The sequence below is a fragment of the Elephantulus edwardii genome, unplaced genomic scaffold, assembly GCF_000299155.1.
Source record: "Elephantulus edwardii isolate Elephantulus edwardi_28Jun2011 unplaced genomic scaffold, EleEdw1.0 scaffold00093, whole genome shotgun sequence".
NCBI classification, from domain to species: Eukaryota; Metazoa; Chordata; class Mammalia; order Macroscelidea; family Macroscelididae; genus Elephantulus; species Elephantulus edwardii.
The window spans coordinates 5489367-5514658 of NW_006399843.1; the positions used below are offsets into that span (position 1 = coordinate 5489367).

A 25292-nucleotide genomic window follows, 5' to 3' on the forward strand; every position below is an offset into this window, starting at 1 on the left:
CCAAGGGCTTTTAATGGATGTTCTGGAAGATCACCAGGCATTACTGAAGACTTTGAACCGCCAACAACTGAGCACATTAACTTTTTGTACCACCCTGGACTCCCAGGGAAATCCGTCTCACAAAATTATACACAATTTAATATTATCAGAAAACAATTTAATATAATGGTTATACCTAAGGCTGATAGTTCTTGCTTTTTAACTGAAAATTATAATGGAATATGGTCCAGCAATTCTAACCTATGTGTATACCTAAAAGAATTGAAAATTTGTAAGATACGAGTATACTGATACTCACTGTTCACAAGAGTCAAAAGATAAAAACTTAAATATTAGGAAATGTATGGATAAACAAAATATACTGCATACATATACTTGAATATTTTTGTGCCATAAAGATAGCCAAATTTCTTACATATACTACAACATGGATCAATCAGGAAGCATTATACTGAGTAAAATGAGTTCATGACAGAAGGTCAAATACTGTGTGGCCCCATTTTTATGAAATATCTAGTATGGACAGAGCATAGAGACCAAAGTATTCATTGTTACTGAGGCAGAAAAGACGGGGAAGTAGGGGTTGCTGCTTCATATGACGAGCATAATTAATCACATGATGAATGTAATTACTATCAATGAATTGTATATATGAACAGTGTTGTAATGGCAAATGTTTTGTTAAGTAAAAATGTAATAATATTTTTTTAAAAAAAAACTATGATGAAAATAAAAAAGAATATCAAGGAGACATGAAATTTCCTTTCTAAGCTTGTAACCAAAACAAAAATGAGGATGAATTACTGTTACGGGATTATTCTCCTTAACCTGTAGCCCTGAAACCACTAAGCAAATGAGAATTTTTTTTTTAAAAAAAAAGCAAAGCCTTATCTGGGTAATATGTGATTGTTTTATTTATACAACACAGTAGAATTTGAATACTGAATGGAAACACTCTTTGTGATCTTAAATGTAAAATGCTGGCCAGTAATCCAACTCTCACAGAGGATGTATAAGCAAGAGACAAAACAATGTAAATGTAAAATAGCATGGAATATGCAGTGAGAACTGGATTTGACTCTTGGACCTGCCATTTATTTGCCAGCTCTGTGACTTCTGACAACTATAGAGTCTATTGCCTCACTGAAAAGTGTGGAAAATAAGGATGTCTGCACTTCTGATGACCTATGGGATGTAAAATAAAGCTTGAAAAAAAAATGATAATAAAAAGTACCAATATTACCAAAGACATATGGTCAATAGCAGGTATGTAGGCAGACAGGTAAGACAAACAGATATGGGTAGGTGAAAAGGATTCTAGTTATGACATCCACAGGTCTGGCACATATTTCTACACTCATACTAGTATATGCTGTAAATTATTGTTGGTATTAGGTATGCTCCTGAGTCAACACCAACTCAGTGACTCTACTTAAAGCAGATCGAGCCACCCTAGCAATCACTGTTGCACACAGGGCCATGTGCCAGTCCATCTCTTTGATGGGCTTCGTCCCCTTCAGTGACACTTGCATTTTCCCAAATAAGATGATGTCCTTTCCTGAGGATAAGCCCCTCCTAATAACACACCAAAGCATGTGAGACAAAAATCTCACCATTCTCCCTTCTGAAGAGTATTCTCATTTCCTTATTCCAAGGCAGACTTATTTGTTCTTTTGGCTGTCAGTGTTATGTATATTCAATACCCTTCACCAACACAGTTCTTCTTCACTCTTTCTTTACTCATTACTCACTTTAAACATACATATGAGACAACTGAAAATACCACGGTCAGATGCATCTCAAGTCTTTTAAACTGACATCCTTGCTCTCTAAAACTTTAAAGATGTTCTTCACGAGCATATTTTCCCAACGCAATATGTTGTTCTGAGTTCTTGACTCTGCTTCTGTGAGTGTTAACTGTGGATCTAAGTAAAAGGAAATTCTTGACAATTTCAATTAAAAAGAAAGGGGGAGAAGATTAAACTGGTTGTAAGGAAAGGATCTAAAACTTGTTCTCTACAAGAAAAGCTCAAGCAGAAGGAAGAAATGATGAAATATGAGAGTTGAACAGACGATTCAAAGGGCAACTTGAGGAGTCAAAATATTATAATGAAATATGCAAACACGAGTTAGAAATTAAAAAGGAAAGAAAATGCTTAGTATTTCTATAGTTGAAAGAACTGAAAGTAAAAAAAAAAATCAAGCCTCAAGTTGTAATACTGAAGGATTTCATAGGCAAAATATGGCATGGCTCAGGATGCATCAAAAAATGCTAGGGGAAATAATACATTGTCATTATACCAGGGAGGTAAAAAAAAAATGGTTGACACTGAAATATTTCAGGAAGTAGCATATGATCAAGAACCAATAATACTAAAGGGAAAAGTCCAAGTTGCACTGATGTCATTGGCAAAAAAAAGAAAAAAAAAGAGCTATAAATATATCTATGTGTATGTTGTTGTTATGTGTCATGGAGTTGCCTGTGATTCATAGCGACCCAATGTACAAAACAGCCCTAAACCCTTCTCTATCCTGTGTCAATCTTACTGTCTCTGATACACCTACCCCATTACCCCAGTCACTGAATCAATCCATCTCACAGAGGGTCTTCGTCTCTTGCACTGTCCCTCCACCCTCCCAAGCATGACATCCCCCCCCCAACATCCCTCTTTGCAACATGTCTAAAGTATGTCAGACGAAGCTTCAGAATCCTTGCCTCCAAGGAGCAGCCCGGTTTCATCCTCTCCAACAAGAACCTATTTGTTCTCTTAGCAGTCCATGGTATATTCAATACTCTTCTTCAATACCACAGCTCAAAGGCATCAATTTTCCGTCTATTATCCCTAGTCATTGTCCAGCTCTCTGATGCATAGCAAGTGATTGCAAAGTTTATGGATTGAATCAGGTGCACCTTAGTCTCCAGACTGATATTGTTCCTCTTCAGTACTTTTAAGAGGTCTCTGACAGCAGAGTTTCTCAATGCAATAAGTCTTTTAATTTCTTGGCTGCTGGTGCCAAGAGTCTTGATTATAGAGTCAAGCAAACTATAGCTGTGAACAATCTCAATCTTTTCACCATCTATCATGATGCTGCCAATCGGCCCAGTGGTGAGAATCTATGTTTTCTTGATGTTGAGCTTCAATCTATATTGAAGGCTGCAGTTCTTGATCTCCTGCAGCAAGCACAAGTTTCAGCAAGCAGGGTTGTGTCACCTTGTTGATAAGTCTACCTCCAATCCTGATGCCACATTTCTCCTCATAGAGCCCAGCCTCTCGGATAATCTGTTCTGTATATAGATTGAAAAGGTATGGAGATAGGACACATCCATGGCATACACATGCAGTGTTTCCTTGCTCTGTTCTGATGACTGCCTCCTGGTCCAAGTATATGTTTCACAGAAGCATGATCAAGTGTTCTGGGATTCCCATTCTTCTTAGAGTTAGCCACAATTTGTTGTGGTCCACACAGTCTAATGCCTTTGCATCATCAATGAAATACTGATAGACATTCCTCTGGTACTCCTTGCTTTCAGCCAAGATCCATCTACATTAACTACAATATCCCTAGTACCACGGCCTCTTCTAAACCCAGCCTGCACTTCTGACAGTTCTCTGTTGATTGTTCCAGTCATTTTGGGATAATCTTAAGCAGAATCTTGCTTGCATGTGATATTAATGATATTGTTCGGTAATTTCCACACCCTAACAGGTCACCTTTCTTTGGAATGGGAACAAATATAAATCTCTTCCAGTGAGGTGGCCAGGTGGTTGTCCTCCCAGTGGGTACATCTGGGGCAGCATCTGTTTGCTGAAATATATCACCTCGTATACCATCAATTTCTGGGGCCTTGTTTTTTGCCAATTCTTTCACAATAGCTTGAACTTCTTTCATCTCCACAGGCTTCTTGCTCATATGCTGTTTCATGAAACTATTCTGTGTCCTCTAATTCCTTTCAGTACAATGACTCTGTATAATTCTTTGCATCTTCTTTTAGTACTTCCTGGATCATTTAATATTCTGCCCAAAGCATCCTTAAGTATTGCAACATGTTTGAATCTGTTCTTCAGTTCCTTGAGCTTAAGAAATGTTGAGCGAGTTTGGCCTTTTGATTTTCTGACTCCAGCTCTTTGCACATTTCATTATAATATTTTACTTTGTCTTCCCACTCTGTCTTTTGAAATCTTCTGTTCAGCTCTTTAATATCGTGATTTCTTCCCTCTGCTTTGGCTTCTCAGCACTCTAGTGCAATATTCAGAGTCTCTTCTGACATCCATTTTTGTCTTTTCTTTCTCCTCTGTCTTTGTAGTGACCTTCTGCACTCTTCCTGGATGACATTCTTGATATCCTCCCACAACTCATCTGGGCTTCGCACATTCGTGTTCAAGGCCTCAAACCTGTTCCTGAGATGGTTTTTAAATTCTTATAAAACATATTTGCAATGAAGAATCATTGATTGCACAAAATTCGATCATTCTATCTCCAGCTCCATTTCTGTCACCAAGTCCATGTTTTCTAACTACTGATCCTTCTATTCTGTTCCCAACTTTTGCATTCCAGTCACCCTTTATTATTACTGTTAATGCATGTACAAAACAGGGACATACTTTGTAGATTCTTAATCATAGCCAAACACCTTGAGGGAATGAGTCACTGATTCTGGGGCCTTCAGGCCACCACCTTGAGAAACATTAAAGGCTGGCACACAGTAAAGACTACAGAAACATGTTCTACAACAAATTTTTTGAATAGCAACTGGGGTCTTAAAACTTTCCATGAAGCCATCTAAACAAAGTGCAACTATGGAACTCTCCCCCTTTGGAACAAAGATGGGGGGAAAGCAAAGATGGACTGAACAATTAACTCAAATGGCTAATGGACCACATGAATCTCAATTCCCTGACACTATCAGAACTAGATGATGTCTGGCTCCAACTTTGATCACTTTCAAAAAGGTCACAGCAGAAGATCTTAGTCAGAGTCAGGGAAAAAATGTGGATCCTAATTAAAAAAAGCATTAAAAAGGTCAGCCTTATTGGTCTTACATAGACTGGTGGAGTCCTGTGACTATGACTCTTACCCTCCAACCCCCCCCCCGTGGCTCAACTTTCATCCAAGCAACAAACAAGTTTATAAAGTGACCAACACACGACAGCAGCACCCACGTCTTAGAATAACCAATCATTTAAGGCCAAAAAGGCAGCATCTGCCCAAGAATCAAGTCCTAAGGGCAGGAAGAGGTAGGATAGAAGGTTCAATGGAAATGAGAATTACGAGGAAGAAGCAGAAGAGTGTGATAACATTGTAAGTATTGTAGTTAATATTATAAAACAAAATATGTATGAATAGTTGAATGAAAAACCTATCTACTTTATAAAAGAGGAGGAAAGTACCAATATAAATGAGAGCAACTGTAACTTTTCTTAGCATAAACAATAATACTACAAGGAGTAAGGGAATCATTCAAGCAAATACACTTTTAAAATGTGGCTATTCTCCAAAGTGTGCAGAAATGTTATGTAAAATAATATAACCAAACATGCAAAAATACCTAGCATAATATGAATGTTTAGCAATTTGAGGTTGCTTAAGTAACTTATATTATAAACATACAATGGAATTATTATGCAGTTGTTAAAAAAAATGAGTCTATTCCACTTATAAAAATACAGAGATTAGTAAGGTATGTAATATAAGGGAAAGAATGAAATTCATAAATGAATCTGAAAACATTCCAAATGGCCAATAGAAAGGAGATATAACTTAGTGTATGCACAGAATATTTCTTAACGACAACATAAGCATCCTGATCAGGAGTCAGGAATAGACATAAAAAGGCAAATCTACTTCTCCTTTGATTCACTTGTCCTATTATCAAAAACCCAAATTCAAAATTCAAAGCTATCGAGTTCAAATCGACTCACAACTGATGCTCTATTGGGTTTCTAAGGCTGTAAATGACACCAGAGACTGCCGATCTTTCTCTCTTGCTGGTGGCTTCAAATGGCCACAGGCATGGTCTTTGAATAAGCAGTGCCACTCGGTATAGAACTTGCCCACAGAGTTTTCTTCTGTACCACTCATATTTTAAAAAAAATGCATCGCTACTTTACAATGTTGTTGATGCATGCCATCAAGTTTGAACAGACTTACAGCTGACCCTCTAGTGTGTTTTCAGAGGCAATAAATCACATGGGAGGAGAATGTCCATCCTTTTCCCTTCACGCAGTTGATGGATTTGAACCATGTGCCTTTGTGATTGCACTGTAATCACTAGGTCCCCGCTCCCTACTTTAAAATGGCAATCATAATAACAATAAAGGATAGATCGCATTTTAAAAAAGAAGTACAAAAAGGTTTCTCCAAATTTGTCTACATTTCAGGATTCTGCCAAGTTATTTACCTGCATTGGCTTGGGGTAGCTTGTCATTAATATACATCAGACAATAAGCGCTAACATTTCTCAGGCCTCCATAAGAATCCCTTTCAAGTTCTTCCCAAGAAGATTCAGTAACAGAGATGTCATTGTACTTGAGCCAGATCTGTCGAGGCTGATTATAGATATAGGCCCAGTAGTGTCCGGCATTTGCTTGTCCCTCATGAACAAGAACAGCATGCAAGCGGTAAGGCACCTACAAATCAGAGTATATATCACTGAGGTAAGTAAGCAAAGTACCTGATAGAGTTTAGGTTATTAAAATAAAAATTACTCAACTATCAGCTATGGGAAAACTTACGACACCAGAGACATAATTTACATTATGTGTTGTATATGAGGAGCCCATCAAAACATCTCACTGATTCAAGATGAACAAACAGAAGCACAGCAGCCTAGGCCACTGCAATCTATTACTGTATCTCAGGTCCCAAGTCGTTAAAACAATGCGGTTACCCCGATAATGAACTCTTTGAGGTCTCTTCCAAGTTCTAAAAGACTACAAAGCTAACCTAGACCTGTCCGCTGTGTTCTTCACCTAGACCTCCAACTCCAAACTTAGTTTATCTTGAAATTAGGATGCCTTAGGGAGCTCTAGTGGCAAGATGCTGTGCTGCAATCTCAAAGGTGCATGGTTCAAATCCACCAGATGCTCCACTGGAGAAGGAGGAGGAATCTCCTGTGCCAATTGGACTGGATTCAACGGTACACAGCTAACTAACTAACTAACTAATTAATTTTAAAAACATCATGCACAGGTTATTTGGAAAATATCTTAAAAAAAAATAGGAAGCCTTGACCAATCACTTTGAAAAACAGTCACCAAAGTTGGAATTGACATGTTTAGGAGTGATCTGGTATGATTCTGCATTTAGTACTAATATTGAAAGGTGGCCTATTTCACATGTGCCTATACTTCTGATGTGGTCCTTACATCTTAATCTTTCTAGGGCAAAGACCATTTGAATAACATACTGATTGTTTTAATAACTGAAATGCAAGCATTCCCCTCCCCCCCATATTGAGAAAACTTAGCAGTACTAAAATACTCAGTAAATACAGGTGAAAAATAAAAAACCCATTACAAAATTAAACAGAATTAGCATTGTGATGCATTTTTATTGGTGTTGAAATTCTTTTAAAAAAATAACATGTAAGAGAAAAGGCAAAAAATCTAGGATATATATGATTCATCCCCACAATATGGATCTGTATGGTTCTAGACAACAGAATTGCTCCTTATTACCGTTCTAGAAACAAAGTTTCTGCTGCTATAGCCATCTGTCCATCCAGAAGTCAAGGACTAAGTCATAATGTTGGGGCTGAGGCTCTTCATCTCTCTATGCCCACAGAGTTACTCTAAACAAAAATTTATATGCATAATAAGAATTGCTGCCCTGGTTACTTTTCATGTTACGATCTTTGTTGTGGGCGGTGTGTGTGTGTGTGTGTGTGTGTGTGTGTGTGACGTTTTAAGGTATTAGAGAAGTAAACCTTGAAAGCATGCTGCCAAACTGAGAATTAGGGAGATCATGGCCCTTTGGAAAAGATAAGCACCGACTGCTGGTCCCCATTTTACCAGTGACACCAGCATTTTGTGAGAAATTTTTATTAACATTAGACAGCAAATCTTTCTACCATATGAAAAAAACACTGTGTGACAAAATTACTCTTTAGGTTGTATTGATGGTAAAGATCTATGGCTTCCTTTGGCCTGAAATAAAGAAAGGAAACAATATTGATGGTTAAGTTTATTTTTACATAACAGGGAGATTTCTATTTGATGTCACAGAAAAAAAGATCTAATTTTCTCTCTGTATCTATTAACACTATTTGAATACTACCTTCCCATCAATTTTCATTCTACCTGACGAAGGAGAGGGTCACAATACATCTGCTCAATAGTCCGGGTAGTGCTTGCAATACAATCCTTTAAGTCTGTTATAAAAGAATACATAAAGTTAGGTTTACTTTAGTCCATATCACATCAATGACTTCAATCACGTAAAGAGCAGTTGCTCATCTTGTACACAGCGTCCTGGTGACTTCAATGTCACTTTATAAACCACAGAGGTCTCAGCAGTCACAAAGCAGCTAATCCTTTAGACTATGAAGTCTTTTTAAAGATAATTACATTGATTATTTTTAAAAAAACTGATCATTTATAACCAGCATCAAAATTTCTTAAAGAAGAAACTGTTCCAAAAGACCTAAATGGGTGATGTGGGTGTAAAATATACATCCCAGAGACAGTATCTGAAAGAACAAAGAACAAGAGGTGGGCAAAACATCTCTGAATAAGAGCGTAGGAGGAATTTGGCTTTTCAGTCCTTATTTTTTTCTTCACAGATAAAGGGAGAAAGGAAGGTGAGAATATCTAGTATGAGTAATAAGGCAATGTAGCCAAAGAATTATTAAGAAAAAAATGCTGAAGTAATTCAATTTACATTGCTCCAACATTCTCTGCTTAATCTTCAGTAAAATATGCTTTGCATAGCCAAGACTTCAAAAGTAGAAATAAAAGGAAAGTTAAATTCAAAGATTGAGTCAAGTGACACAAGACAAATGACTGAAAGAAATTAACAAAGGTGGTATAATCCCAGTCAGGAAATCATGAGAACCTAAGTAAGCTCCCCACAAGTCTCTAGAAATCTTTAGGAGAGACTTTCCACAGTAGTATAATGGGAGTGTGAACCATTTTTATGAAAACTAAAAAAGGAGTCACAATTACTCTTACGGCAATGTCAGTAAGAAACAAAAGGAAGAGGGTCACTCTGCCTGACAAGTTTTGAAAAAGCCAACCTTGTATGTCTTGTTCAATTTCACTCCGCCACCTCTGAAGACAGGTCTTAACAAAGTTTATTTCCTCGTCTGTGACTTTGTGAGGAGCTGGGTGGGCTGGCATTTCAATGGAAGACCGGGAAGACATAAGTGGAGAAATCTCAGAATTATGTAGTGAATCTTCAGGAGAAGTAAAAGTACTTTCAACATCCAGGGAAGAGCTTTCGGCACTTGCTCTGAAATAAGGAGGGGGAAAAAATCATGCTCTTATGACAAGGACAGCTTTGGCCTAAACTAATGCACTTTGGAAAGCAAACTGCACTACCAAAAAATACAACTATAAAAATACTAAGCAAACTTTCTTTATATGTATCATTTCATTCAGCTCAGCTTGCTTATAAGGCAGACACAATTACTATTCCATTTTACCAGCCATAAACCTGAGTTTATAGAAATAAAGCAACACTCAACTAGTAAATGATGTAAAAAGAATTTAAATCCAGATATGACTGACTCTGTGCTTCAGTGTGTACTCTAAGCCCTTACTATTCTCAGAAAGAAAGAACAAGAAGGATGATGGAAAAGGAGAAACTGGTTCTGGAACAATTAAGGAATCACACTATAATTACCATGATGAAAAAGACTAAAATAAAACTATCTAGTGATATAATATACAAAAGTAGAAAAAACCTAAGTATCAGCTGATTATCCAACTCAGGAATATAAACTAAGTGGAACCTTGGAAGAGTACAGAAGTATGACTTTTAAACAGATAATTCCAGCTCTGCCCCAAAACTATTGCAAGAGCAGATTCCACAGCAATCCACTGGACAGAGCAGAACCAACCAGCTCTGAGCTTTGCCAAGGCTAGAGAAAATCTTGAAGGAAGTAGTGCTCCCTATCTCTCTCTCCAGCAGAGCACCTGGTAGCGAAGAATTACTACAGATGAGCACCTGACCACTATGCCCAGGGTCCCCAACCCCCAGCTCTACCACTGCTAGCTAAAAAACCAGAGAGATAGTATTAGCCTTTGGTAAGTAATCTAGCATCTACAAATCTACATCTCTGCCGTAAACTGAGAATAAAGTATGTAAAGCAGCTATTCAGTAAATGTTAATTACCTCCTAATTAACTATTGTCAAACTGAGTATAAACTGTACACAGACAAATGAGCAGGAAAAGAAAATAAGCTTTTAATTGTATTTAAGTTTGTTTCCCATCAATATTGGACAGAAAAATTCCTCTAGCTTTGGTTTACAAGAAGCCCTCATTTGTCTGTCTGTCCCTGCCTCTCTCCCACACACCTCACACACTTAACAGGAGGGAAAAACTCTTTTCTCTAAGGACCCAAAATACAGTCTGAAAAATAAGCACCACCAGAACATCCAAAACATGCAACTCACTGTCCTCACGCTGATTCAGACACTTTGCCTGTCTCTCCCAGTGCAGCTGGTGGGCTTACACAGCTGATCAGACAGCAGTCTGATGTGTTGTCTATCACATCACCATATCACCAGGATTCCTCTAAATACAGGCAGGAGAGCCAAAAATTTAATCTCTGAAGAGTCTGCACAGCTCATACATACTAAAATCTTAATAGTCTAATGGCCTAGTAATAAGATAATGGGCTGCAATTCCAAAGGCATGTGTTTCGCATTCACCAGCTAACTAGCTGTTTCCTGGGAAAAGGATGGGCAATCTCCTGTGCAATTTACTGCTCCTAAAAACCCAATGGAGGGTCAGCTATGGGCTAGTTCCGACTTGAAGGCACACCCCAACAACAACAGTATTATGTACTTTCATTTTAGGCAACAAAGTGAACAGCCAACCTTCCAAAATTTAAAATTTTCCCAGTAAGATACATGCAGGACTTCATTAAAACAAAACCTCTCACGCATGCCACCCCTTGGAGAGAAGTAGTCATACTATTTGATGTGTTCCAATCAGATACATGGTCCTAATGTGTCACTTTGCCCTGACAACTAACTTAAGATTGGTGGTATGAACTCACCTACTGGTACTTAGGAATTAAAGGGGTGGGATCTGCTTCCTTTCAGGTAAAAGCAAAAAAAAGGCTAGGGGACAATTCTACTCTAAAGCACGGGGTCACCAGAAGTTGGAACCAACTCCACATCAACAACTGCCAGCACTCGGACACATGCCTACACACACATGCATGAAGAAATAGTAACTGGAGCTCGGGGAAAGGTGAATGGTTGTGTTTCTCAACATGTAAAAGCATTTCTTTTAAAAAAATTACCTGTCCTTGGATGTCAGGTCAGAAACCGGACAGTGCATTGAAGAAAGTGGTAATGTCACCCGTGTGTCACTTTGAGATGGAAAGGTTTCTGAGGCAGGTTTTGTACTAGCAAATTCAATAACATATTTCAACATGTCCGGAAGTGGGAACCGAGCTGGGCCCGAGCCGTACTTCACATACCTAAGAAGTAAGGACAGTGGTCCTTTACTAGCCAAGTCTGTTTTACATTTGAGACTTGCTGAAAATATGTTATTCATGAAGAGTCTATTAAAAGGCTCATTCTTAAGGATTAATCAGTACTCATAGGTAACTCAAATATCTACAAAGTAAAAATTCTCTATCTACAAGAGTTAAAGCTGGCAACCATTGTTATACCTCACATGAAACATCTTTAAAAAAAGTCATGCCAATTACATATATAGTTTCTAGTCATAAAAATGAATTTCATTTCTTGAAGAAAACAGTTCTGTTGGCTGTAGTTTTTAGATGTCATTGAGCTGTGCTGACTCTGGCTTACAGGGACCCTGTACAACAGAATCAAACCCTGCCCGATCCTGTGTCAGCCTCATAAACTCCAGTGTGCTCAAGCCCACGGCCCAGCCTCTACATCAGTCCATCTCACTGGGGGTCTTCCTCCCCTCTGCTGGGCCTCCAACTTTTCCAAGCATGATGACCTTTTCAGGGCCTGGGCCCTCCTGACTATTTGCCCAAAGTATCTGAGGGGAAAATCTCACTATCCTGGTCTTCTAAGAGCACACCAGCTGCATTTCTTCAGAGACAGAGCTGTTCATTCTTTGGCTGTCCAAGGGGAGCTCTGGTGGCAGAGTCCAGAAAGTTGTGCTGCTAACGCAAAAGTGGGCCTATCTGGTGGTCTGAATCTACTAACCGCTCCACAGGAGAAAGGTGAGCAACCTTCTCCCATGCGATTTACAGCCTTGGAAACCCAATGAAGGGTCAGTCATGATTTGGTTCCAACTCATCAGCAAAAAGAGTGAGTTTGGAGGTCCTTAGTATATTCAAAATTCTTTGCCACAGATATACTATGTGTACTCAAATTTGAAAAGAATTCTGGGTATCCTGTTACAACAGAGCAGGGTAACACTGCATGGTTCAAAATTGGGAAGGATGTACGCCAGGGATGTGTCCTGTCTCCAAACCTTTTCAACCTGTATGCAGAGTAGATTATCTGGGAGGCTGGGCTCTATGAGAAGAATTGTGGCATCAGGATTGGTGGAAGATCTATTAACAATCTGCGTTACGCAGATGACACAACCCTGCTTGCCGAAACTGAGGAGGACCTGATGCACTTGCTGCAGAGGGTCAAGGACTGCAGCCTTCAGTATGGACTGAGGTTCAATGTCAAGAAGACAAAGATTCTCACCACTGGACCAACTGGTAGCATCAGGATGGATGGAGAAGAGATTGAGATTGTTCACAGCTTCAGTTTGCTCGGTTCCACGGTCAACACTCTTGGCACAAGCAGTCAGGAAATCAAAAAACATATTGTGATGGGAAAGTCTGCTGTTAGGGACCTCTCTAAAGTATTCAAGAGCAACGGTGTCTCTCTGGAGACTAAAGTGCGCCTGATACAGGTCATGGTCTTTGCAATCACTTGTTATGCATCAGAGAGCTGGACAATGACTAGGGAGGACAGAAGGAGAATTGATGCCTTTGAGCTGTGGTGCTGGAGAAGAGTATTGAATGTACCATGGACTGCCAGAAAAACAAATAGATTCATCCTCGAGAGGATTAAATCAAGCAACTCCTTGGAGGCAAGGATTCTGGGGCTTTGTCTGACATACTTTGGGCATGTTGCCAGGAGGGACGGGTCCTTGGAGAGGGACATCATGCTTGGGAGGGTGGAGAGACGGCGCAACAGGGGAAGACCCTCTATGAGATGGATTGATTCAGTGACTGGGATAATTGGGATGGGTGTGTCAGAGGCAGTGCGATTGGTACAGGATAGAGCAGGGTCTAGGGCTGTTGTGCATAGGGTCACTATGAGTCGCAAATGACTTGACGGCACATAACAACAACAACAACAAGCTTTTCTTTACTGCCCTTGAGACTAATTATTTTGCAATTTAGGAAAATAAGAGAAATATAGATATGGGAAGTAAATACTGGTAAAAGAGTTTAATTTTTAAAATATTTTAGTCTCTTAGATCTAAACTATTATCATTTCAACACATAATCAAAATAAAAATTTGATATCTTTTACTTTTTATCTTTTCTTGTTATTTCACTGAAAGTCAGAAATCAATCATGCATACATGCCAGTTTTTATAATATTAATTACAATGCATGACTCATGCCTCTATTTTATATTGTTCTTTTTCTTCATTCAACTTGGTAGATCTATATGATTTATTAATTTTTTACTCTCTTCTGCCTCCCCTCTCAACCTTGGTAACCATCTAAGAATGACTCTTATCTGAGGAGAGATGGGGGTGCGGGGCGGGCAGGAGAGAAGTGCAGCAATGAATGAATGGAAATCCAAAATCTCTGTAAATGTTCATTAAATCACTAAAAAAAATTATTAAAAAACAGAATGACTCTTATCTGTGTGTAAATCTTTTCTTAATGGTCTATTCTAATAGTAATCTTGTCCAATATTTATTCTTTTGTGACTGACTTATGCCACTACATATAATTTCCTCTAGATTCACCAATGTTATGCAGAATCTCACAAATTCTTTATCATTCTTTAATGTTACACAGTACTCTTTGAGTCTCCCATAATTTTTTTAACCATTCATCTGTTGATGGATACTTGGGTTGTTTCCAACTCTTTTCTACCATAAAGAATGCTATAATAAACACAGGTGTGCTTTTATCTGTCCATACCACAGCTCTTTTTTTGTTTTAGGAGGTATACCTAGTTTGTATAGTAAAAGTATTTCCATTTTCAAGAAAAGTTTTAGATTTTTAGAACATTAACAAATCTTTCTTCTCTAGGTCTTAAGTATTTTAATTTGTCACATACTCATTCACTAGGCAAAAGACACACATATCATTATGAAGATTTTATTGGGACTATAAATAATAAAAATCTTCATGTATGATGAAAAGAATTCAGAATGTATTCCAATAATAATATTCTGCTATTGCTAGCACATGTTAAGACTCAGTGAATGACTCACTTTAATGAATTTTATAATTCCCTGGTAGTGTAGTGTGTTCCATGTTGCACTGCTAATAGAAAGGCTGGCCATCTGAATCCTTGAGCCAATCTGTGGGAGAAGATGTGAGTTTCTTCCCATTAAGATTTACAGCTTAGGAAATCAAATGTAGGACTGCCATGTGTCAGAACTAACTGGATGGCATTGAGTTTGGTTTTGTAACACACAGTTTAAATTGTATAATCATCAAACAGATTGTACAATAATTGGTACAGATAACCCCTAATTCAGGAATTCTAGTTTACACACACACACACAAAAAAATATCACTCCCTATTTTCCTTTCCTGAGTAAACTGTAAGAAAAAACAAAAATAGAACTAAAAAAAAAAATCTTCTGTGTCCATATAAGAAAGTATATTATGAAATGAAATTAAGCTGGAATGTAAAACAAAATCAACCACTCCCTAAAGAATATACAGACAAGGTATTTCACAGAATGAAAATTCCAAAGGGAAATAGAATTTGCATGCCACAGAGATCTACAAATTTCTTTTCTAAATTTTGTAGAGGAGATGAACCTCAGAGAAATGTTCCATTCTTTGGATATTTTTTTCCCCTGCCTTCATTTCAGTTATTATCAGTTTATAAACCCTTCTTATCCTTCAAGACCTACCTTTCCCAGTTTTCTTCAATGTTTCATTCCCCAAATGCTGCAAAGAGCATCACCCGCTCTGAAGTCCCACAAAATATGAACTCAATCCTTCTTGTCTATCCCCAACTCATAGTTCCTAATTCTTACTAAGCACTTAATAAATCTGTCAAAGAAATTAAAACATGACGGGCCTGGACTAAAGAGAATGTGTTCTTATCACAATAGTTTCATAGCAATGTAGGAGATTTTTAAATTTTTATCCCTATAATTTTCTCAAGATTTGTTACATTTTAATATGTAATTTATATTGTCAGGAAAATTTCTCTAAAGAAGTTATTCTTGCTTTTATGACATCATTTTTGTTTCTGTATTTACTTCAATTTCTTTAGACAACCTTTAGAAGTAACTACTTAATACAACAGTAATTGTATTAGGAGATTAGAGCATGAAAAAAATGGTTTAAAAAAGATAACTGAACCTCTGGTGGGTTTTCAGAGGCAGTTAATCACACGAGAGGAAATTGCCCATCCTTCTCCCACATGTTGCATATAAGAAACCTTATTTCTAATATTATAGCAAGGTATCTTAGAGAAGAAACAATGCATATCTTTACTTTTTAAATGATGGACGTAATGTCAACATCTGATAAGAAAATTCAAACACAACAAAAAGTTTAAAGCAAACCATTGTCATCTATCTACCTTACATCCAATTCTGCTGTCACACATATATATGAGCAGTTATGTTTAAACTTGAAAAAAAAATACACAAATGATTGATGGGGGGTGTGTGAGGGAAACGGAAGAATCTGGTCTTGAAAACAATGTATTCAAATTTTGTAAATAAACTAGTATAATAAAAAAAATACACAAATGAACTTTTTTTCTTTTTTTTTTCCTTAGTAATTTTACTTATAAAACAAAAATCCCATCTTGCTATAGGAAATGCTTTTGCTTCCTTTAAAAATCAAAATAATTCAGAATGCCTTGCTAGTTACTGGTAAATTATGTATTTCTGAGCTATAAAATAACAAGTGTTTTTATAATAGGTTCTATAGAAATTATTGAAAATGTCCTGTCTTACAGACTCGAAAACGTTAAAATACTGCTGAATTTATAATCTTGCAAAGCACTTCTATGACTTGAGGAATCAATCTTCAGCTCAAACATAAAATAAGACAAATGGATAAAGGGCAGTAATAATACATCTTGGAAAAAGTTCTTATTGACTAAGAGGGAAAAAAGGCAGAGGAGAAGCTATTGGTCTTGGGCCTGTAATGGGAAAGTGCTGTCTCTCAGGGAAAATAAAGACTTAGCAACGGAACAGTGAACTCTACTGATAGCCTGAAAGGGGTTGTGCTGCTAACCCTAAGACGGTATCTCTCAATTTCTTGCCCAAACCTACTGGAGGATCGCACATGTGAGTTGATTCCAACTCAACAGCAATGAGTAAGTTTTGGGAAAAATGAAATAAGTGAAATCAGGTTGTGGTAGCAAGACTGTTACGAGGATAAAGAGAACCTATAGTATTTGAGACCTTTAATTGCTAAATAAAAGAAATCTATATAGACTAAAAAGAAACCATATAGATTTTGCAGAAATAGCTTGCATTTTTAAAAATTTTATTATTATTTTTGTGTGAGTGTACCGTCAAATCAGATCTGAATGGTACAGGAGGAGATTGTCCCTCCTTCCCCGGCAGAGCAACTGGTGGATTTGAACCATTCTCCTCTGGGATTGTAGTTGCAGGTCCTTGCCACTAGGCCACCAGAGCTCCCCTAAAAATAGCTTTTTAAAAGCGGTGTGAGGTACACAGAGATTTCTCTAGAAAAGACAAGACTTTGCGTCTAAATGATTTGCCCTTTGAATTGGTTAGTGCTGCTCTTAGTTGAACCACTTTGCCTTTTCTCTATCCCCAGCATGTTAGGGCCAGCTTTTCCAAGAGAAGTAATTGAGGGTTACTACTCTCATATTGTGAAAAAAAGATAGTAAGAGCAGTAGGAAAAGTAAAGGACTATGAAACCAGAACTTGAGTTCTCCAAAGTACACTACCAATAACTACCTACCTACCTGTGTGGCTTTGGGTCATATGTTCACTGGGACACCATTTGCCCACTGTTAGCTGATCTTAAAGACTGCTTTCTTCTTAGAGCAATTTTATAAAATATCCTACTTAGTATTTGAAACATTGAATTAATTTTTAAACAGAAGAAAACTACTTGATTGTAATATCTACTCTTGCACTTTGAAGCACAAAGGTGTGGATGATGACTTACCTTTCTAGTCTTTCCTGAAGAACTTTGATTTCCTCCTTCAACTTTCGTATACATTTTCTCTTACTTCGAATAAGTTCTTTGCTCCTATACATGTACCTAGGGAAATAATAATTCAAAAACACAAACTTAATTTAAAAATATTAATGTTAAAATATCTTAGCAAACTAGGAATACAAGGAAAGTTCCTCAACTAAATAAAAGACATCTGGGGAGCTCTGGTGGCCTAGTGGCAAGAAGCTGCACTGCAATCCAAGAGGGACACGGTTTGAATCCACCAGATGCTCTGCTAGAGAAGGAGGGCAATCTCCTCCTGTACCAGTTGGATCTGGTTTGACAGTACACAGTCAAAAAAGTAATAAATTTAAAACAAATAAATAAAAAAGACATCTATGAAAAAGTTGCAGTTAACATCAATACTTAATGATGAACAGTGAATGTGTTCCTCAAATATTAGGATCAGTCGAGGATGCCCACTCTCACACTTTTATTGAACTGAAGGCAATGCCAGTGGAATAGATAAGAAAATGAACTAAAAAGCATACAGATTATAAGAAAATAGTAAAATTTCCTTTAGTTGCAAATAATTTGACTATACACAGGCTTTCCAACCAATCTACAAAACTACAAAGAATAACCAGGGACTTTAACTAAGGTCAAGAAAAGTGAATTTTTTAAAAAATATTAAGAGAAAAATGTATTGCATTTCTACACACTCTTATCACGCAACTGGAGAGTTTAAAATACTATTATAATTTAATATCAAAACCATGAATTAGAGAGACATTTAATCAAGCATGTATAAAAGACATATACACCAAAAATTACAACAATGACTTAAACTCATGGGGTAGATGTACCATGCTCATGTATTAAAGAATTCATTTTTGTCAAAATGTCAATTCTTACCAAACTGAATAAAAGGTTTAACACAGTTGCAACAAAAATCCCCAAATGTGTTTTGCAGAACTGACAATCTAACAACTGGCAAGTTACTACTGACAAGATATGTAAAGAACCTAAAATAGCCAAAACAATTTGCAAAAGGAACCAAGTTAGAGGATTCATGAATTCTGATTTTAAAACTTACAGAGAAGCAGCACTGGCTTAAGAATATATATATATATATATATATGAAAGTGCAAACTCTTGGGCTCCAAGTTAGGACCACTGAATCCATATCTGCATATTAAAACCTCTAAATGATCTTTAGACAAACTACTGTAAGAAAACAAAATCACATGTAATACTATCAAGTCTATTCTGTCTCATTTAGGACAGAGAAAAATTGTCTTCCGTCCCACAGTTGCCAAGACTAGTCTTTACGGGAGTTGACAGCCTTATCTTTCTTCAAGAGCAAGTGATGGGTTCAAATGGTCAACTTTTTGGTTAAAAACCCAACACTTATTCTATTGTAGTTTCATTACTTTGAACAAGCTAATTTCTACCATTATGTTATATATACATAAAGAATATAATCAAGCAACAAACTCACCTGTCTATATAAATAATTTGAGGAAATTCCAATTTACTGTGAATTTTTTCTGGTTGACCAAGGGACTGATTGAATTCAAATCTTGAGAGTTCAAAGGTCAACACTGGAGGTAGCTTGGTAAACCAGCACTATGTCAGAAGCAGAAATGTGGAAGAAAAAGTAATTTTAGGAAATGGCATTAGCCAGATTTGTAATATTCCTTATTAAACTTTCTTCCTTAAGATTATGGAATTTCTATTCAAATCAAACTCATACAAAAGCATTTTTCATCCAAAATACTCAAATAAATGACTCCTTAGAATCATACCTTCTTAGCTGTACCAAAAATCTATACAATTCATTAAGTCATCAGTATTCAAGAGAGGACTGGAATTAGTCAAAGAATTAAAAATATTAATCTAAATAACATATAGGTAAGAAAGGAAATAATTTCCTCCACAAATCTGTTAAAATGACTCATACATACATATATATATTATTATATACTCGGTCTACTAAACATAATTTAGATTCCCCTTATATTAAAAAAAACCCAAAAAAACAATAACCTTGAAACCATTTCATGATTATGAATGTTCAACTTTCTGAAAATTCTCTGAGTTTTAAGAATTTATAAATGTTTCATAAAGAATCCAGTAAAACCAACCTATAAAGTGCCCTTGAATTTCAAATGTAAGCCCTGGCTTCTATAAAGATTGTAACTGTCACTCATGACAGAACAGAAAAAGTTAGGTCAGGAAAGGCATTTCTGTTCAATTCACCTGTATGCCAAAGATCCATGTGAACAGCTTAAAAATGTTCTCTTTACTGAAGATACAAATAACTATGTTCCCTTAAATACTCTGTGGACACTACAAGGCGAATCCAGACAGCCAGAGGATTGATTCATTATTACAGGATATAGCTAAACAAGTAAAATTACGGTTTTTCCTCTCTTTTTTTATAAAGAGTTCCCACCCTTGAAAAAAGAAAGGTCTCTTCTCTTTTTTAATAAGCATTTCAGTCTGCAAGATAATACAGATACATGACCCATCAGCAATCAGTTATTTTCTTGAAAAGCTAGGCAGGCCCTATCCTGGTTTTCACACTGCTCTACAGCTAAGGGTTAGGCCCCTACTTTAAGCCCCAAAGCCTTCATTCTTCCTATATTATCTACTAAGATGGACTTGTCAGTTTCAATTTTGCTTCAAAAGTACATGATGAAAGAAGAATGATCCAAATTGAGTAGTGTTGGTAATTATGATTTGAATGCTACTTACTAGTCTTAATTAACCCAAGTGGAATTTGAGGTATTGGTTACCCTTGCTTTCCCTTTATTTTCCACCTCCCCCCAAATAAAATGAATAAAAATTACATTTTAAAAATGTTAAAGCAAAGGCAGAACAGTAAACACTATAATAGGGAAAATATTCTAAATGGCATACCATAGGTGTTAAGCACTGTACTTTTACCCTCCGAAAATATGGAGGCAGTGGGCTCTCCCTACTCAGGTACAGGTAGGCTTCAACAGAAAGAGAGAGACTTGATCATACTTACAATATCAGAAGCAGCATATAACCTTTACATTATAACTCAAATTCATACTTTTAGTAAAGAATTTATTTATCAAAGCACTAAGACTCATTGAAATATATCAGTTCATGAGAGGAGTAAGATAAATTCAAGTTTTGCTAAGGGTAAAGTCATTTAGCACGTGCCGGAAACTAGTTTGCTTAAAAGGTCAGTCCTACTTAACTGGCTTCATCACTGGCACGGCAAATCAAAACATCTAACTTACCTCTTGTCCATACTTCACTGAATGACCAGAAGTAAGTAGTTCAATGTCACCCTCCACCATGGCCCCTTCCAAACATTCGTCTAAGTTGCGATAACCGTTTACCTGAAGGGGATACTGGCCAAAGGTCTCACTGTTACAAAAGGGCTTTCCTAGGCAAAGAGAGAGATTGATTTCTTTTACAAAGACTTCATTATACCATCTATATTTTCTCTTCTGGCACTAAAGGGACAATATTTTCCCAAATTCACTGTTTCCTGAGAATTTATTGGAAGTGTTTTAAGCCTAAATGTGATAACCTCTAATGAACCAGTGGAGCCAAGCACAGCTGCTAATACAGCAAACAGATGATCAGAAGAGTGAATCCCAATCAAAAAAACACCCTGCCATCTGTGACTCACATTTTTTTTTTAAAAAAAAAAAAAAAACCTTCCCTGAATCTGGGCAGCTCTCTAGATCCTTTATAGGACTAGGAGTAGAGTAGGACATGGTAAACTATTATGGGCATGCAAGTAGCAAAATTCAAACAAAGATACCACAGAAAATCTACCTCAGTTTCTTCAAAACACACTGCAAGGAAAAAGGATGAAGGGAAACCTACAGATTTTAAGAGACTTATAAGAACTATCACTCTGGACACTGACGGGATACTTGATTTCAAGAAATGCTGATTATTTTTGAGTGAATGAATACTGTATAATGTTTTCAAAATAATATCATGAAAGTACATAAGGCATAACTGATAATTGTTACTGGCTTCTGGGAAGACTAATCTTCATATTGCTCTATTTATATGTATTGTAAATTTTCCAAAATTGGGGATGGGGGAAGCACGTAAAATGCACAGCTTATTAAAATACACAGCTCTACAATGCAAACATGTTGGCACTCTGAAGCAAAATCTTTTGAGATCAGTTATTACAACTGAAAAATCACTAGAGAAATCTGAGGAACATCACTATATGCCTGATATTAATGCTCATTTGAGCCATGTGCATATTATATGATTTAATATAATTCTGAGTTATATAATAATTTAATATACTTCTATAGCTCTGAGATAAAGTTTGTCCCCATTTTAACAGAGGAAGAGAACGAGGTTCCAAAAGCTCACATAGTTCATCCCTGATTATAAGAAACACAGAAGCAAAAATCAATGCTGAAATTTAGATTTTTCTGACACTAACATTTTTCATTATATTGCTTTTCCAGAGAAAATGAAACAAGTACTGTCTCCTTGTCACAGTATCAAAGATCTGATCACCAGTCACAAATCTATAGTCAGTACTCTGAGCAGGGAACTTACCGTCACGAACCCCTTCGGTCAGGAAAGTACCGTAGAATAGCTGCACCATTGGATTTTCAGATTTGTTGCTGGAATTGCTGCTTTTAAAGAAGGAGACAATTATGTATCATTTTGATCAGATGTTCACCACTGTAAGCCCAACTATCATTCAAAAGTAACAAGTTTTGTACTGTATAAACTCAGAGAGCCACATTATATTCTACAGTTAAATACTGGGTAAGTTCAGGCCAAACTTTGTGTTGACTTTCAGAGAAATAGATAATAAGGGATGATTCTTGACTTTAAGGAGAAAGAGGAAATCCTTGTGTGGTTTTACAAATAAATACATAAAGGACTTCCCAACAGCACACAAAAAGGAAAACTGAAGTCGGTTTTTTCCTACTGCACACCTTAAATAGTTACTAACTATACACGTTACTAATTGTAAAGCTATTTTATAATAGACAATTTTTCTATTTAGAGCTCAATTTAGAAAATTAATTTCTCAGTGTATACTAGAAAAGTGACACACGAATGTTTTCCCTGAATTTCACTCGCCAGTCACTAAAATATGTCCTCTGCTCAAAAGTATCTTATATTAAATTTAATGTATCCACATTAGACCACCACCATGCTCATTTACCTAGAATTTATTTGACTTTTACAATACAGGTTATGCACAGGTTTTAATAAAGTTAATTATGATTCCTTTAATAAAAAGTTGTCAGATTAAGATAACATATCTCTAGAGGGGAAAACCTAAAGGCAATGGGCATATACAGTATCATCTGCGGAGATAAGGAGTATCACAGTTGTTACCCAATGGGGTTTGGTAAAAACCAATTGTTGCTGCTTGAGAACAGAAGCTTTCTTTCATGCTCTATATTTCACACTGAGTAGGAGGAATGGTATGAGTAAATCCTCAACACTCACTTAGTATTTACAGCTCGCTGGAATGCATCCTCTAGCCAGTCCAGGAGCTTGTGTGTGAACTCACTCACATCTTGCTGTAAGAGATGCATAAATTGCATAAGAGTTAGACTCAAACTATAATTAGGGAAATTAAAGCTATTCCTTACGTCACCAATGACTAAGATTACTGCTGTGAAAGGATTTCATTTTTTAGGGCCAAATATAAGGGCTAATGGAAGCGGATGACTATAAGCAATACTAACTTCTCAATAAAATTTGACTAGAAGAAACCAATAACTCTACCACTTCCTGTCGTATTTATTTATGGTAGAGAAAAATAAGAAACAAACAAAATCTTACAATTAAGTCTTTTTTTTACCTACTTATAAGAATTCTTTTATTAAAAAAATTAATTTTAATGAAAGTTTACAGAGACTTTGGATTTCCATTCATTCATTGTTAAACTTTTCTCCCTGCCCACTCCTCCCCACCCAGTTCGCTCTTCTCTTTGGAAAAAAAAGAAAAAAAAACCCCTTTCATTATTATACAATCCCTCCCCCACAGTCCAGTCCACTCCACTAGGCAGCCTTCATTCTGGACTCCTGTCATGACAATAATACCTAATCATATATCCCTTTTAAACAGTTCTCTCCCTCATCTGTTTCAATGCAGTATACATCATTTATCCCATCTTTCCTTAGTTCTCCCCCAACTTCAATGTCAGTTCTGCTTTATAAGAATGGTATTATGCCATATTTGTCCTTTTGTGACTGAGATATTTCACTCAGCATAATGTCCTCCAGGGTCACCCATTTTGTATAATAATTCATGATTTCCTTGCTTTTCAATGCAGCATAGTATTCCATTGTGTGAATATACCACAGCTTCTCTATCCATTCGTTTGTTGATGGGCACGTGGGTGGTTTCCAACTCTCTGCTATTGTGAACAAAGACGCAGTAAACATGGGTGTGCATATATCTGCTTGGGTGGCAGTTCTGGTTTCTTTAGGGTATATTCCCAGTAGTGGAATTGCTGGGCCAAATGGTTTTTTATTTCATACTTTTTGAGAAAGCGCCATACTTTGGGAAATGAATAAGCAAACCACTCTTTAAAAAGAGAAACAAGGTAGGAGGCATCTCACTCCCCAGTTTCAAATCCTGCTCTGTTGCCGTGATGGTCAAGACAGTGTGGTACTGGTACACAAGGATCAAAGGAACCTGGAAATCAGCCCATCTACCTATGGTCAACTGATTTTTTACAAGGAGATAAAATCAGTTATGTGGGAAAACAACTACCTTTTTAACAAACGGTGTTGGCAAAATTGTAAAACTATCTGCAGAAAACTCAAGCAAGATCTACACCTAACTCCATAAACAAAAACCAACTCAAAATGGATCAAGGACCTACGAATATAAACGTCATTAGAAAAAAGCTTGGAAGTACTCTAGAAGTCCTAATCCACAACATAAACAGTCTTACAAGCATCCTGAAAAACCTACAACTAGAAGAGATAAAATGGATGAATGGGACCTTCTAGGAATCAAATCCCTATGCACATCCAAAAACTTCTCCAACAGGGTAAAAAGGGAAACCACAGAAAAAAAAGGGAAAAAAAATATTTGGTAATGGCATGTCAGATAAGAGACTTAAATCTACAATTTATTGAATACTCGAGTACCATAACAATATAAACAACCCAATTGAAAAATGGGCACAAGATATGAACAGACACTTCACAAAAGACATTAAAATGACAAACACATGAAGAAATGATCAAAATTCTTAGATCTAAGAGAGATGTAAATTAAAACAACTATAGGATAACATCTCACCCCAGTAAGAATAGCACAGTTTAACAGAGCAGCCAACAACAAACGCTGGCGAGGTTGCAGAGAAACTCGAGCCCTTATTCGCTATTGGTGTGTAAAATGGTATAACCACTGTGGAAGGCTGTATGGCACTTTTTCAATTAAGTCTTAAGAAAAGGTCTAAAGAAGAGACAATATTTCTCTACAAAAATTGTAGAGAGCATCTCTAAAAGGAGACTAGAAATGTTTCTAAAAATGCTTTTACAATTCTGTAGAACTGAAGGACTTTTATTTAAACATATAGGAAGAGAAAATATGTGAGCTAGAAGCTGTTCTAAATAAATCCCTTACTGTGCAGCAGTTAAAGATAAATCCCCACAATAAGGGATTTATCTTTAACTGCTCCACAAATTGCTGTCTGTCAGATACTCCTCTAAATCTGAACATTCAGATTAAGACAGACTAGGAAGAAGGATTGGCCACCCACTTCTGAAA

General features: G+C 36.7%; 1 protein-coding gene across 1 annotated transcript in view; it reads right to left on the reverse strand.

Moving 5' to 3' along the window:
* The window catches only part of USP28 (ubiquitin specific peptidase 28), a 98383-nt gene that overhangs the window by 9072 nt on the left and 64019 nt on the right, over window positions 1–25292 (reverse strand). Inside the window, exons 8-16 of the mRNA XM_006890792.1 lie at window positions 23010–23083; window positions 22098–22174; window positions 20795–20943; window positions 19018–19145; window positions 17526–17621; window positions 11475–11654; window positions 9236–9450; window positions 8301–8371; window positions 6401–6629 (exon numbers count right to left, since the gene is read on the reverse strand). Of these exons, the coding sequence (XP_006890854.1) occupies window positions 6401–6629; window positions 8301–8371; window positions 9236–9450; window positions 11475–11654; window positions 17526–17621; window positions 19018–19145; window positions 20795–20943; window positions 22098–22174; window positions 23010–23083 (1219 nt within the window). The remainder of the gene's footprint in view (window positions 1–6400; window positions 6630–8300; window positions 8372–9235; window positions 9451–11474; window positions 11655–17525; window positions 17622–19017; window positions 19146–20794; window positions 20944–22097; window positions 22175–23009; window positions 23084–25292) is intronic.